This window comes from Chironomus tepperi, unplaced genomic scaffold (assembly GCF_022539635.2).
Source record: "Chironomus tepperi strain 1889 unplaced genomic scaffold, CSIRO-AGI_Ctep_v1 contig_9, whole genome shotgun sequence".
NCBI lineage: Eukaryota > Metazoa > Arthropoda > Insecta > Diptera > Chironomidae > Chironomus > Chironomus tepperi.
The window spans coordinates 1,387,485-1,401,265 of NW_027226131.1; the positions used below are offsets into that span (position 1 = coordinate 1,387,485).

The 13,781-nt window shown below is 31.4% G+C and overlaps 3 protein-coding genes across 4 annotated transcripts; all 3 read right to left on the minus strand.

The window, feature by feature from the left end:
• Nucleotides 1-6,160: 6,160 nt before the first annotated feature.
• LOC139086500 (esterase 6-like) lies at nucleotides 6,161-8,158 on the minus strand. Of its 2 annotated transcripts, none has more exons than XM_070634972.1 (4): nucleotides 7,732-8,158; nucleotides 6,831-7,675; nucleotides 6,674-6,775; nucleotides 6,161-6,614 (listed from the first exon to the last, which is right to left on the minus strand). In XM_070634972.1, the coding sequence occupies exons 1-4, from the start codon at nucleotides 8,111-8,113 to the stop codon at nucleotides 6,297-6,299; spliced, it is 1,647 nt and encodes a 548-aa protein (XP_070491073.1). In that variant the 5' UTR covers nucleotides 8,114-8,158; the 3' UTR covers nucleotides 6,161-6,296. The 2 variants fall into 2 exon arrangements, with proteins under 2 accessions (XP_070491073.1, XP_070491066.1); XM_070634965.1 differs by having other exon boundaries at nucleotides 6,161-6,617.
• A 390-nt stretch (nucleotides 8,159-8,548) lies between these two features.
• LOC139086058 (venom carboxylesterase-6-like) lies at nucleotides 8,549-10,612 on the minus strand. Its single transcript, XM_070634359.1, has 3 exons — nucleotides 9,378-10,612; nucleotides 9,170-9,314; nucleotides 8,549-9,109 (listed from the first exon to the last, which is right to left on the minus strand). The coding sequence occupies exons 1-3, from the start codon at nucleotides 10,554-10,556 to the stop codon at nucleotides 8,799-8,801; spliced, it is 1,635 nt and encodes a 544-aa protein (XP_070490460.1). The 5' UTR covers nucleotides 10,557-10,612; the 3' UTR covers nucleotides 8,549-8,798.
• A 511-nt stretch (nucleotides 10,613-11,123) lies between these two features.
• On the minus strand, nucleotides 11,124-13,057 carry LOC139085896 (venom carboxylesterase-6-like). Its single transcript, XM_070634088.1, has 4 exons — nucleotides 12,665-13,057; nucleotides 11,763-12,595; nucleotides 11,561-11,705; nucleotides 11,124-11,501 (listed from the first exon to the last, which is right to left on the minus strand). The coding sequence occupies exons 1-4, from the start codon at nucleotides 13,008-13,010 to the stop codon at nucleotides 11,191-11,193; spliced, it is 1,635 nt and encodes a 544-aa protein (XP_070490189.1). The 5' UTR covers nucleotides 13,011-13,057; the 3' UTR covers nucleotides 11,124-11,190.
• Nucleotides 13,058-13,781: the final 724 nt, after the last annotated feature.

Below are 13,781 nucleotides of genomic sequence, written 5' to 3' on the forward strand. Positions count from 1 at the left end.
AGCTTGATCATCATTTAATAAAATAAAATGCAAGTGCATTGGAAGCTTATAGAAAAAATGAGTTTTGATTTTATTGCGATGATTTTATCAGCAGTACTGTGGGGAATTGAATCAGTCACAACTCAAGTGCATAAAATCCAGTGATGAATCCTCTTAAAAAGTCAAAAAATCTAATTTTTCATCCACATACTAAATGTGCGCATTTCCTAAACAATTATCAAGTGAAGCCTCAAGCATGGAATGTAATAAATAAATGTCATATCCATAACAACAAAGAGGCTAATTACAAATTTCCATTTTATATGGTCTATTATGAGACATTAATATCCTTAAAATTAATTTATTATGTCCTTTATAACTAGGGTTGTCAATTACAAATACCAATATTTGGGTATTTGGTCCAATTTGAAACTATTTGGGTCACCAAATAATTTGTAATTTCAAACCAAATAATTTGTATCTACCAATATAAGAGTTAAATGCAAAGCAAGTATAAAATTTTTCATGAAAATCTTCAAATATAAAATTTTTTTTAAAAAATTTATGTAATTTTTTAGAATTTTTGAGCATTGTTTTGATTAAATATCTAATAAATACATAAATTTAACTCATATTGTGGTTTTGAAAGTCAGGACGAAGAGATAGAAAATCGCACTTCATGTCCTTATTATTAGAATGGCTGTATTCATGAATAGACATAGAACAATACATTAAGTCATTCAAAAATACTAAAAACAGGACTGAGAAGTTAGAGGTGCGGTATATTTCATTGAAGTCCAATCAAGCTACGTTAAGAAGTGTTGAACGAACCTTCTCTGCATAGAATGTTTTAAGTCGAAATTTCCTAATCATATGACTGAAAATAAGTTAATATTTTAGTTATTTTTTTATTATTATTCTTTGGAAAACAATTAATTTCATTACTTCTAAGTTGATTGCTATTACTAATTATACACTAAGCGTGAATATAGAGGCAATTTTTTGAAAATTCAGATGTTTTTAGGACCATATCCATACTTTCGAAAATATTTGGTATTTGTACAATATTTGGGGGTCTCGATATTTGGGTATTTGGTATTTGTACAAATAGTAAAAACCCAAATAATTGACAACTCTATTTATCAGACTAGCGTCATTTCAAATATTGATCGTTATTATTTGAATGAAAAAACGGGGATGAAAACTATATTTTTAAAAAATAAATGACCGTTGAAAATTAATAAAATCAAAAAATACGTTACAAACAAAAAATCAATATTTATTCAAATTCTGATGCATGTAACTGTTTTCTTTCAAATGAGCAATGATATCAATGATCATTTGAGTCTTAACTTCATTTAATTTCATGAAAAGAACTGATAATTTTTAAAAAATATTTTTCGTTGTTTACATTTATATCAACGGTAAAATATTTTTTAAATTTTCGTAATCAATTTCGAATATTTTCGAACTAATTTCGAATTTTTTCGAAATGAAATGACGCAAGTCTGCTATTTATAACTGAGATTGTGTACGCGTGTGAATGAAATATATCTGTAAATAGGTTCTGATAATGAAAAACTTTTTTTTATGTTAATTATTTTTCTCATTATTGTCACAAAGCAGAAAGAGAACTTTTTTTGGCTGACCCTTAATGTTTTTTAATAAAGGATGCCGCCTACATCAATGTTAAGAATGTTTTTAATGAGATTTAGCCTTAACTAATGTCAATTCATTAACTTCTTAAGACAGCTCAAGGTTGCGGAAGGACCTTGCAAGGTCAAAAAGTTGAAAGTTGGCAATAAAGCATTGTTTTTAATCAGTTGTTGCTGTTTGTGAGGATATTTTGTTAATTTTGTTTTCTTGGCTACCGAAATGAAAACAATTCTTGATAATCAAAGCTGAATAATGCTGGCTTTGACCTTCTCGGGTTTAATTATGAAGACTTGATAAACAAAAGTGTATTGTCAGCCAACTAACTTGAAACTACAAGGATAGTAACTTCAAGCTTCTCTACAAATATTGCTGTTTTGCTACAACTAAGTAAGAAAACATAATTTACTTTGACGTGAAAAATACAAAAATGAGTTATTTTGGAAAGATTAACTTTATTCAATCTGGATCGATAGATATGTTTATTTACCAAAATGGTATTTCAGTTCACAACAAAGATTACTTAAATACATCCTAATAAAATAATAGAAATGCAACAAAAAAGAACAAATTTGAAGTTCTCGAGACTCAATTGCGCCCCTCGGTCGATACTAATTCAAGCATTCGTCGATGCTATTTCTAACTAGGTAGAGCCAAAAACGTCAACATTCCATCGATTGAGTGTTTTCACACTTAATTCTTATTACTATTATTACTATTACTATTCATGATCAGACTCGAAAGTCACCGTAATACTGAAATTCTTGGACTTGTTTGACACACTACACTGCACATATATATCCTTAGAAGAAATCGACAAATAACGACGAATGCCGACAAAAAACGACAGGAACCGAAAAATAACGATCTAGACTGACGAATACTCTAATCACTCTGACAAGCTAAGCGTATGCTTTCGAGAGCTTGCTCACCTTAAATATACTAGATGAGCAAAGTCGTATCTTGCTTTTAATTTACTCTGTTCTCGAGAGCACGCTTATTGCCAGCACGGGATAACGATTAGGGACAAGGGACGATATTAACAGACAGAAATTAATAAAGTACGATTGTAGACGACAGCACTCAGCAGATGTAAAAGGTAAAACAAGAAGAGAGGTGGTTAGGTACTTCTATAAACGTTTAAATCCTGCTTTAAACCTGTTCTTTCTTTCAAAAATTCTAAATGCACATCTACAATTAAATTACAGACTTCTTAAATCCTACAATCTAACATTTAATACCCAAAATGTATGTAATATCCATGCAAATAATCATTATACAAATTGCTATCCAAAGATCCTAGACGATTTAAAATCCAAAATTTAAGCATTAACAAAAGCTATTAAGAAGTTGAAAGAACAGGATGAAGTTCATTTAAAGCATGAATAAACTTATAAAATATTGAAAAACGTTTTCGAGAAGAGGAAGAGAAAAATCCATTGATGATATTTGTTGATGCTAGATAGCTGGAAAAATTAAATTAAATTTTTTAAGATTCAAAACATCCACTGTTCCGTTATTAAGCAATATTTATATCCTAAAGCTAAAAATATTCATCAATAGTTATTCTTAGTATTCCATCCATTCATGCCTTCATCAAAAATCTATTTAAGAAATCATCTGTAGCATTTATATCATCGCTTATTTTGCCACATCCGGTAAGTAGCATAAATAATATTTTGTTCAAGATCCGTGCACGCGTACGGAATTTTTAATATGATTTTATTGATGAAAAGCTCATTAAATGCTACCTTTGAGAACATCGAAGCTCGTCCAAAACGAAAAATCATAACATTAAATTCTCATTTAAGCATCCCCAGCACGATTGGTGAAAAAAAAGTTTTGGTGGAAATTTTCCGACTTATAAAACGGAGGAAGTTCGAAAGATTGCATGTTAAATGCTATAAAATTCTCATTGAAAAGCGTAATTTACATTTGATTTATAACATCATTGTTATTATTATTGGTCTTTTACACTTGCATGAGTCTTCTTTGCACGATACGGCAAGGAAATAAGAATAAGGTGTAAAGGAAGGCTCGTGTCTACGCTCATTTATTTAATTGTACTATAACATTTATTAAAATCATGTTTTACCTATTTAATTTGATGAGAATTATTCTGCTATTCAAATACTATACTGAAAGCCTTAATTATGCTGCATGATGATATCTTGATACAAATTTTCAAATTTCATTAGCAAAATACTTTAAAATTGACTTAAATTCTAACAGACAATGAGGATACTCATCTAAATGAAAATGCTCGTTAGGATACTTACTTACTTCGCTGGCCGTACAGATCAATTGAGTATAATAGAACATTGTCCATGAATAGAAAAATTGACAGTTAATTTTGTACGGTTTTGCACGAATTTTTACGGTTTTTAGCACCCGAAATTTGAATAAAAAAAGAAATTCGTTTTTTTGCGTAACGTAATAAGTGAACGGCCCCTGATATCAATTGATATTTGCTTACTTAATTAAGTATATTGGTATTATTTCTTCAAGTTATCAACTAATTAACCGTATTAATTGAAATACATGTTTTCGCTCTAGAATTTCTTGTCTGTTCGGATAAAGTACACAAACTACTAAAACTTAATAAAAAATTGCAGACTTAAAGAAAATTGATAAAAAATCATTTTTATTGGAGTCCAAAAGTAACAAACAGAATCATAAAGTCATTTATTTAAGTCTATTATATTTTATTAGATGTTGATTGTTATTGATGTTATTGCTTTGATTTCGAGTAAATTTCGAAGGATGGCACGATTTTAGTCTTCGAATTAAGGTTGTTGTTTTCGAATTTTCGAAATTTTGTTCGAAATCAATTTGTTTACATCTCAATTTATACTTTTTTGGTTTTTAACTTTACGTTTCTTTCAAATGATAGCTTAACAAGTGAGGATTCACCAGATCACTTCTTCTTTTCTAAGGAAAAAGCCTTCTTATAAGGTACCTAAACTTTATAAGCAGGCGTAAAAAACCTTATTCAATTACATTCAAATAAAATAAATTTATTAGAAGAGTTTAAATGTCAATGACCTATTGTAAACAATCCTTTGTGGAATTTAAAGAGCCACAACTCTTTGAAATCCGTCAAAGCTTAAATTGATGCTCTATAAAATTTGTGAATTTATCTCAAAAATAAAATAAATCCGAAATAAGTCAACAACTTAGAAATCCCTTAAAGCTAATAAAAACATTTTGATTTGATGACAATGAACTCCAATAGATAATATCAATGAAAATAGAGAGTCAAGAACGTTGTACCATCAATAACTTCATCTGTAAATTCCCGGACAGATTGAATTCTAACAAATTTCAAAAGGTTCAATTTTGTAGCTAAATTACAATCTGGTGAAGTCGTTGTAAGTGTAATAGCTTTAAATTTAGGATTTAATCCTTCTGTCAAGTCTGTCGCGAATGACCACTCGCAATGTATCATATTCAATATGTCAAGTTGATGACGAAGAATAAACTCATGTATTAAATTTGTCGGTTCCAAAATTTGTTCAGAAACATTTTGGAAATGACTTCCTTCGCGTTTCAACGTTGCCTTTTTGAGATTTGGATTGGATCCAAGGAATAACGACAGGACAGTTCGAGTGGTTAAATTTAATTCTAGTTCTTTCAGTTTTGGAAAATTTATATGTATCATATCGACGTTAATATCTTTTGTTCCAATATCCCATAAATCCAATGTCTCAATTGTCGGAGCTAATGTACTCAGAATTTCTACAAGATCCTTATAATCGATGTCTGTTTCGTTCCGCATTATCACATTTTTCCATTTATGTTTTTCAAAAAATGGAATGAGCTTTTTAAAAGGTCCGTGTTGAATTTTGAAATTTGAGTATCTTCTGGTGCTGCTCATCAAGAATTCTATATCATCAATTGGTTCGCAAGATTTCAGCCATACTTTTGACATATCCTTTAATGATCCAATAATTGAGTTCCAATTTTTTGAAACTTCTGTGCATTTTAACATATCATTGACTGATAAATGCTGCAGAATTAACGGAGCAATGTACTCGCCAAATAAGTTTAAATGAGCCATTGAGACTAAACTGCTTAATTCAATTTTCTATCACAGACTAATTTTTTTTTTTATTTTATTTTTTCACTTTTTGTTTCAGTTTTAAAAATTTGAATTTTAAAAGTTCGTTATGAGAAATTTTTACCAGACTGTGGAAATGTCGAATTTGACCGTTATTTTTATTTTCAAAAATATAAATGACCGTTTATTTTTGAATTTAGAATGACCGTTATAAAACTTTTTACTATTAAAAAGTCCCAAAAATTATTACGAAATTCATTATTTCTTAAACTTTGAATAATGTTTAGGTTAAGTAACAACAAATTAAGCTTCATGTGACAGTTCAAGTCGAAAATTTACAGAGTTCTACTTCGATTTTTATAACGGTCAAAATTAATTTGAAATTTCGACTCCCTTCGACATTCGGTGTCAAAGGATTTCGACACTCAGATTTCCACAGTCTGATTTTTACATTCTCTTGATTATAAATTGGTTATTGCCTATGTTCAGGTAGTAAATTTATTACCATTTATTCTATTATGCTGAGTATTATTGAGTTACCTTTTCTAATTCCCTCTTCATTACCTGGCTTAATGATTGAAGTGCAAAATTGCTATTAACTGACTCATTCTGGTATGTTAAGAGATTTCCAAAACTCAACCTCTCCAAAACTTTTATCAAGTACTTTCATAGAATAGTCTGATGGAGATTGGATGTTCATACATTGTACAGTATTGCCATCACTTGCCTCAATTTGTTTTCCAGCATATTTTGCAGTGTTCTGCTCATTAAACAGTTTGTACATTTCTATAAAGTGTTGACCAATTATCTTTTCATCGGATGTATATTCTCTCAATTTACGATTGTTGTAGATAAGGAAGACATCGTCACCATGAGCTATACCTAAGAAATCTGTTGTATTCCTTAATCCGTCTGGAGCATGCTGCTGTAAATTCACAATTTGATGACATTTTAAGGAATCTTAAATCCATAATTAATTACCTTAGTTTCATATTCAAAATAGTAACAATAAGTCTTGGAATAAGATGACTGTAAAGCTACAGCATTGTTAAATCCATTCTTAAAGAGTCTATCTGTCATGAGCTGTAAATTAAAATTCATTAATTATGGTATAGTCCATCAAAAAACATTAACATACCTTTGTCATGCTACCAAAATTCTCAACATTAATCTTTTCATCACCAAAATAAAACTTTTTTATGGCATTTGACCATTCCATCTTCTTCTGGTTGTCGTAGGTTGTTGAATTAAAGTCTAATAAGAAGGGTGCTAAATCCTTCCATTTTTCATCAAATTGTCTCAATGTTTTGTTAGTGTAGAATTCAGCTGCTGGATATAAACCCTCATCTCTTGTGACGGATGTTATCCAAGGACGTGGCTTAAATTTACGGTCTTGTAATATCTTTTGAGGATGGTCAGTTAAGAAAGCATTAGCATAATCATCTTCGACCACAACACCAAATGGCGAAAAAGGGTTGTAGAGAAATGGTTGAAAGAGTTTTGCGGCTATGACTAATTCAGCCACAGGAACTTTTTTGAGACATCTTAATAGCTTCTTACTATCGGATTTGGATTTTGAAGAATATTTACATCCAACATAGTTTCCAACAAGGAATGCTTTTTCTCGTGCATTTTCAGCCATCACCCATGGATTTAAAGCTACTCCGGAGTGGGAGATTCCGTTCTTAAATAGTTCATTAGATAAAGGACTGAAGTAATGCAGCTGGACACTTGCACCACCAGCTGAGAATCCAGCAATTGTTACATTACTTCGGTCACCTTTAAATGCTCCAATATTTCGTTGAATCCACTTTAAAGCTTCAACTTGATCCTTTAATCCCAAATTCCCAGGTAGCACTTCATCTTCTGTACTTAAAAACCCAAGAATGCCAAGTCGATAATTAATTGTAACAACGATCATGTTCTGTTCCTTCATAAAAACATCCTGTCCATAAAATTCACTTCCACCGAACATAAATGCACCTTAAAAATTATTGACTGGATTAAGGATTCAATTACATAGGATGAATATCACTTACCACCATGAATGAAAACAATTACAGGCAACAGCTCATCGGAATCAATTACACTTTTTGGTACATAAACGTTCAAATTTAAGCAATCTTCATCACCATGAAATCCATAAGTAAAATGATCGTATTGAGCACAAGCATTACCAAATTTATTGAAACTTAAAATTCTATGCCATCGTTTGGAAAAAGGTCGTGCTGGTGAAAATCTATTTGCCTCAGCATATGGGATTCCTTTAAATGCAAAATGATTCAAGTTTTCTTCACCGATTATTGGACCGCTTTCAATTTTTACGACATGAATGTTTAAGTATAATGATGGTTGAAATTTGGCAAACATCATGATTGTGCAAAACAATAAAACACCAAATTTCATCTCAAGCAGCACCATGACTTTATTATTATTATGATTACTGATACTTTTGATGTGAACACTTTGAAGATTAAGTTACAAATGAAAGAGAGTTACAGAATAAAATCATTGATAATGAAATGAGACGTTATCAAAGGTCAAGGCTGCTGTCCTATTTACTTATTTATTTTTAATCTGTCAACTAAGGGATTATTCAGAAATGATGTCTATTAGAGACTGAGATAAAGAAGTTCTTACCTTTGAGCAGATGGGTAGAGATGAGCTTATAGTGTCGCACAGCTCCTGAATTCGATTATCTCCAATTATGTGCTGTATTCAAATGAAAATGATTGAAAATTCAATCAAAAACGTAAAACTGATCAAAAATCATCAAAATATTACCAAAATTGATAAAATAGTGGTTAAATCAGTTCCAAACTCTTGATATCGATCAATTTAAGCAAAACAAAGTGATCCTTTATTACTCTATCTTTATTTTCAGTTGTAATTACCTAAATTTTGTGTAAATTTTAAGAATTTGTTTCAATTTTGTTTATCTATTCTACTTCAAAAGTTCAAAGGAGGTGAAACTAAGGAACATAAAAATTTTTAAAATTAAAAAGTACGTTAAATTTCATATCAATTTTAAAAATCATAATTCTTAATATGTGCAGATCATTCCAACACAGTCATCATATATCAACAGTCCCCACAGTCATAGACTTTACAATTCATCGATAATTCTCTCATCCGAATGTAGAATCTTTTCGATTTGTCTCCAAAACTTGACATTCCCAAACTTCTCGGTCACTAGTTTCATGGCATACTTTTCATTTGATGATATTTCTAAGTACTGAATCTCATCAGGAAGTGATGGATGAATGACTTGCGTGCCAAATTTAGGAAGGTTATTGATTGAGAACTCATAATACAGATTGATTAAATTCTGAGCCATTCTCTTCTCATCATCTGAATACTCAATCGTTCTCAAGTCGTGGGTGAATATAAGCAGCAAATCCTCGCCGTGTGAAATTCCTACACTCAATAAAATGTATAAATAGACACTGATATGATGAATATGTCAACAATACTTGCCTATATCGTCAGTTGTTTTACCCAAAGCTTCACCCAACCCGCTCAAACTTTTGTAAACAAAATGATAAAAGAATGAAGGCGAGAATTTTGACTGTAGTTGAATTGCCTCAAAGCCATTGAACTTGAATAGACGATCAGTAATAATCTGATAAGAAAGAATAATAACAAGTTATGAAACAATTCATTTGTTTATAAATAGACTTCATACATTGATGAATGCTTTGAAATTATTACGGCATATTTTTCCATCTCCTATATAAAATTCTCTTATCATGCTGGATGCCTTAGCGAGTTTATCTTTGTTATCAGTTTCATCATTGTAATGCAAAATATATGGAGCTATAGCTTCCCAGTTCTTGTCAATTTCATCTAGATATTCTGGTTTAGAGTAAAATTCAGCACCTGGATATAAGCCTTCATCTTTAACTTGTGTAAATAACCATGGACGATGAGAAAATTTTCCATTTTCCAATAAAGTTCTTGGGTGTTCAGATATAAATGCTGATTCATGTGCTGGCTCAACAACAAGACCGAGAGGTGAGAATGGATTATAAAGGAATGGTTGGAAATTCTTCAATGTCACGACTAGTTCCTCTGTAGGCTTTTGTTTTAGACATTCCAACATTTTCTGATGATCATCATAAGGGCAATCCATATATTCAGCAACTTTATGTGCTTTACTTCTAGCATTTTCCATAAACACCCATGGATTTAGTGCATTGCCTGAATGAGAGATTCCATTCTTGAATAATCCTTTGGACAATGGACTCATGTAATGCATTTGAACACTTGCACCTCCTGCTGAGTATCCAACGAGAGTGACCTTGTCTGGATCACCGTTAAATGCTTTGATATTTCGCTGTACCCATTTGAGAGCTTCCACTTGATCTTTCATGCCTAAATTTCCTGGAAGAACTTCATCTTCTGTGCTTAAGAATCCAAGGATGCCAAGACGATAATTAATAGTGACCAGAATCATTTTTTCGTAATCCATGATGTGTTCTGGAAAATAGTAAGCACTTCCTCCGAACATAAATGCACCTCCATGTATATAGAAAATCACTGGAGCTGGTTCCTTTGATTCCAGTACTTTCTTCGGGACAAATACATTCAAAAACAAACAATCTTCTGACCCAATAAACTCATAGTTCAAATGGTCATACTGTGCACATGACTCATTATAATCTTTAAATTCTTTGATGCCATTCCACTTTGCCTTAAAGGGTTCTGATAACGAGAATCTCTCTGCTGTTGCATATTTAATTCCTCTGTACGCAAAATACTTGTCATACTCTATGCCTGCAATTTTTCCGTTTTCTATTTCTGTGATGTGTGCTTCACAGCTCAAGGATTTTAAAACAATTAAAAATAATAATGCAAACTTCATAATCAATTAACTGTAATTTCTCAGTCAACAAAAGAACTAGTTTGATGTGGATTTCACGAGAGTATGTTATGAACTAAGGGAATTTTTGAGATATGTATAAATAGTAACTTCAATTGAAGATAATTTTTTAATCTTTATTCTTATCATTATACATATACCAAGTATTGAGAGATATGATGTGATTTTAGAGCAATATTGCTCGAATTATGCTTCTAAACTTGCTACTGTGTAACAGGTTTGATATAGGAAATTGTGGCTATCTAAACAAACACAAGAACACCTAAATTAGCCTTAGTGTCAATGATTTTATTTTCACTTGCTGAAAGCAGGCTTCGGTTAACTTACGACTTGCTGTTATCCATTTTCTCGAGCGACACACATCCAGACGGCTCCGACACGCTTGTTTAAATACTTGGCTAGACGCAGTAAGTCGAATCCCGCTCGGAAAACATTAATAGAAATCATACATTTCTATTAGATCAACAGAATCCGAGCGACACAGGTGCAGATTCCTACACGTTCGAAAAGCGTCGGACATAAGACATTCCACATCCAAAGACCGATTACTTTCAATGTACGAAACATAAGAACCAGCCTTTATTTATATTAAATATTAAATCTATGATTACAAAATCTATAATTCATCAATAATTCTCTCATTTGAGTGTAGTACCTTCTCAATGTCTTTCCAGAACTTGACATTTCCAAATTTCTCAGTTCCTAATTTCATTGCATATTTCTGATTTGATGATATTTCTAAATACTGTATGGCATCGGGCAGTGATGGATGGATTACTTGAATATCAAATTTTGGCAAGTTATTGACAGAAAATTCATAATACATGTTTAGTAAGTTCTGTGCCATCTTCTTCTCATCGTCTGTGTAGTCGAGAGGTCTAAAGTGATTGGTGAATATCAGGAAAATGTCTTCGCCATGTGAAATTCCTGTAAATTGATATGAGATGTAGTCAAAGGATTATTCCAATAGAAAGCTAACAACTTACCTAGATAATCTGTTGTATTTCCCATAATTTCTCCAACACTAAATACGCTCTTGTAAACAAAATGATAAAAGAACGACGGCGAATATTTTGACTGTAGTTGAATTGCTTCATATGCACCGAACTTGAATAGACGATCTGAGAGCATCTGATTAAGATATCAAATAATTAGTAAACAAGCTGTCAAGTATTTACAAATACTTACGTTCTCAAATAATTCGAAATTTTCTCTGCTTATTTTCTTATCTCCCATATAAAACTTTCTTATCATTCTTGATGCTTTAAGGAGTTTTTGCTTGTCATCGGTTTCTTCGTTGAAATGCAGAATATACGGAGCAATTTCATCAAAATTTTGATCAATTTCTTCCAAAAATTCTTCCTTTGAATATAATTCAGCACCTGGATATAATCCTTCATCCTTCGCTTGTGCAAGTAACCATGGACTGTTATTGAATTTCCCACTTTTTAATAACGTTCGTGGATGTTCAGATATAAATGCTGAGTCATGTGCTGGTTCTACAATAAGACCGAGAGGTGAGAATGGATTATAAAGGAATGGTTGGAAATTCTTCAATGTCACGACTAGTTCTTTTGTAGGCTTTTGTTTCAGGCATTCCAGCATTTTCTGATGATCATCATAAGGGCAATCCATATACTCAGCAACTTTATGTGCTTTACTTCTAGCATTTTCCATAAACACCCATGGATCTAAAGCATTGCCAGAATGAGATATTCCATTCTTGAATAATCCTTTGGATAGAGGACTTAAGTAATGCAATTGAACACTTGCACCTCCTGCAGAAAATCCAGAAATTGTAACTTTATTTGGATCACCATTGAATGCTTTGATATTTCGCTGCACCCATTTGAGAGCTTCAACTTGATCTTTCATGCCTAAATTTCCTGGAAGAACTTCATCTTCTGTACTTAAGAATCCAAGGATGCCCAGACGATAATTTATTGTGACTAGAATCATTTTTTCATTATCCATAATATGATCAGGTAGATAATCCGAACCGCCGCCGAACATAAATGCACCTGTACAATAGATAAGTATTAATTACTCAATTTGTAATCAACTGTATGGCTTATCGGTTATTCAATTACCTCCGTGGATGTAAAAAATTACCGGTGCTAGTTCCTCAGTTTCTAACACTTTTTTCGGTACAAACACATTAAGGAATAGACAATCTTCTACTCCATAAAATTCATAAGTCAAATGATCATACTGTGCACATGATTGTTTAAAATCTCTAAAGTCTTTAATTCCACACCATTTACTGGCAATTGGCTTTGGAAGTGAAAATCTACTTGCTGTTGCATATTTAATTCCTTTATATGCAAAATATTTGTCGTATTCTACACCTGATATTTTACCATTCTCGATTGCTATGATGTGAGCTTGAGAAATCAATGCTTTTAAGACTAATAAACACAAAATTATGTTTCTCATTATTTCATGTATTTTACAAAAATCGCGATAATTAACAAGTTGTTGATTGCTTTAATGAACATATAGTACTAAATGGCTTATTAAAAAACAAGCAAGTACAACGAAAGTTAACTGCGATAAGCTGAACATTGATAATTAATTTGGAAGATAATATTTACTCGCGCCATTTATCATGTCATGCAATTTTAATCATTTTAAAATACTCACGCACGATTTATCAGTTGATCTACAATACTCGATTACAGCCATGATTCTTAAGTTGTGTAAAATGATTTACAAAATGTATTATTAAGGTTGGTAGTTTAGTGTTGTAAAAGAATTGTTATAATCGATGAATCCAGAGATTCTCAAACTTTTCGCATCTTCATAACGGTTTTTTATATTTTAAATTTTCGCATCCCAACTGAAAAAACAGAGTTGGCAATCATATCATTGTTGCAAATTTACAAACGATCATAATTTTCCATAGTTCAGATTGTATGGATTGAAAAGATAGATTTAATGAAGTAAGTAGCATTAAGATCGATGCAATTATACTGTAAATACTTGAAAACAAATATATATGTTTCCGAGCGACTTGTGGAACAACTCTGAACTTTCGATTAACAAAAAAATTTTTATACCGTCAAAAAATAATTTTCCAGAAAATAAGTTAATTAATAGAATAACTCAATAAATAGGACGATTTTGAACAAACAAAATGATTAAGAGTATTCTCAACAGCGTTCTTAAATTCATCAATTATTGGTAAGATATTAAAATTAATAAATG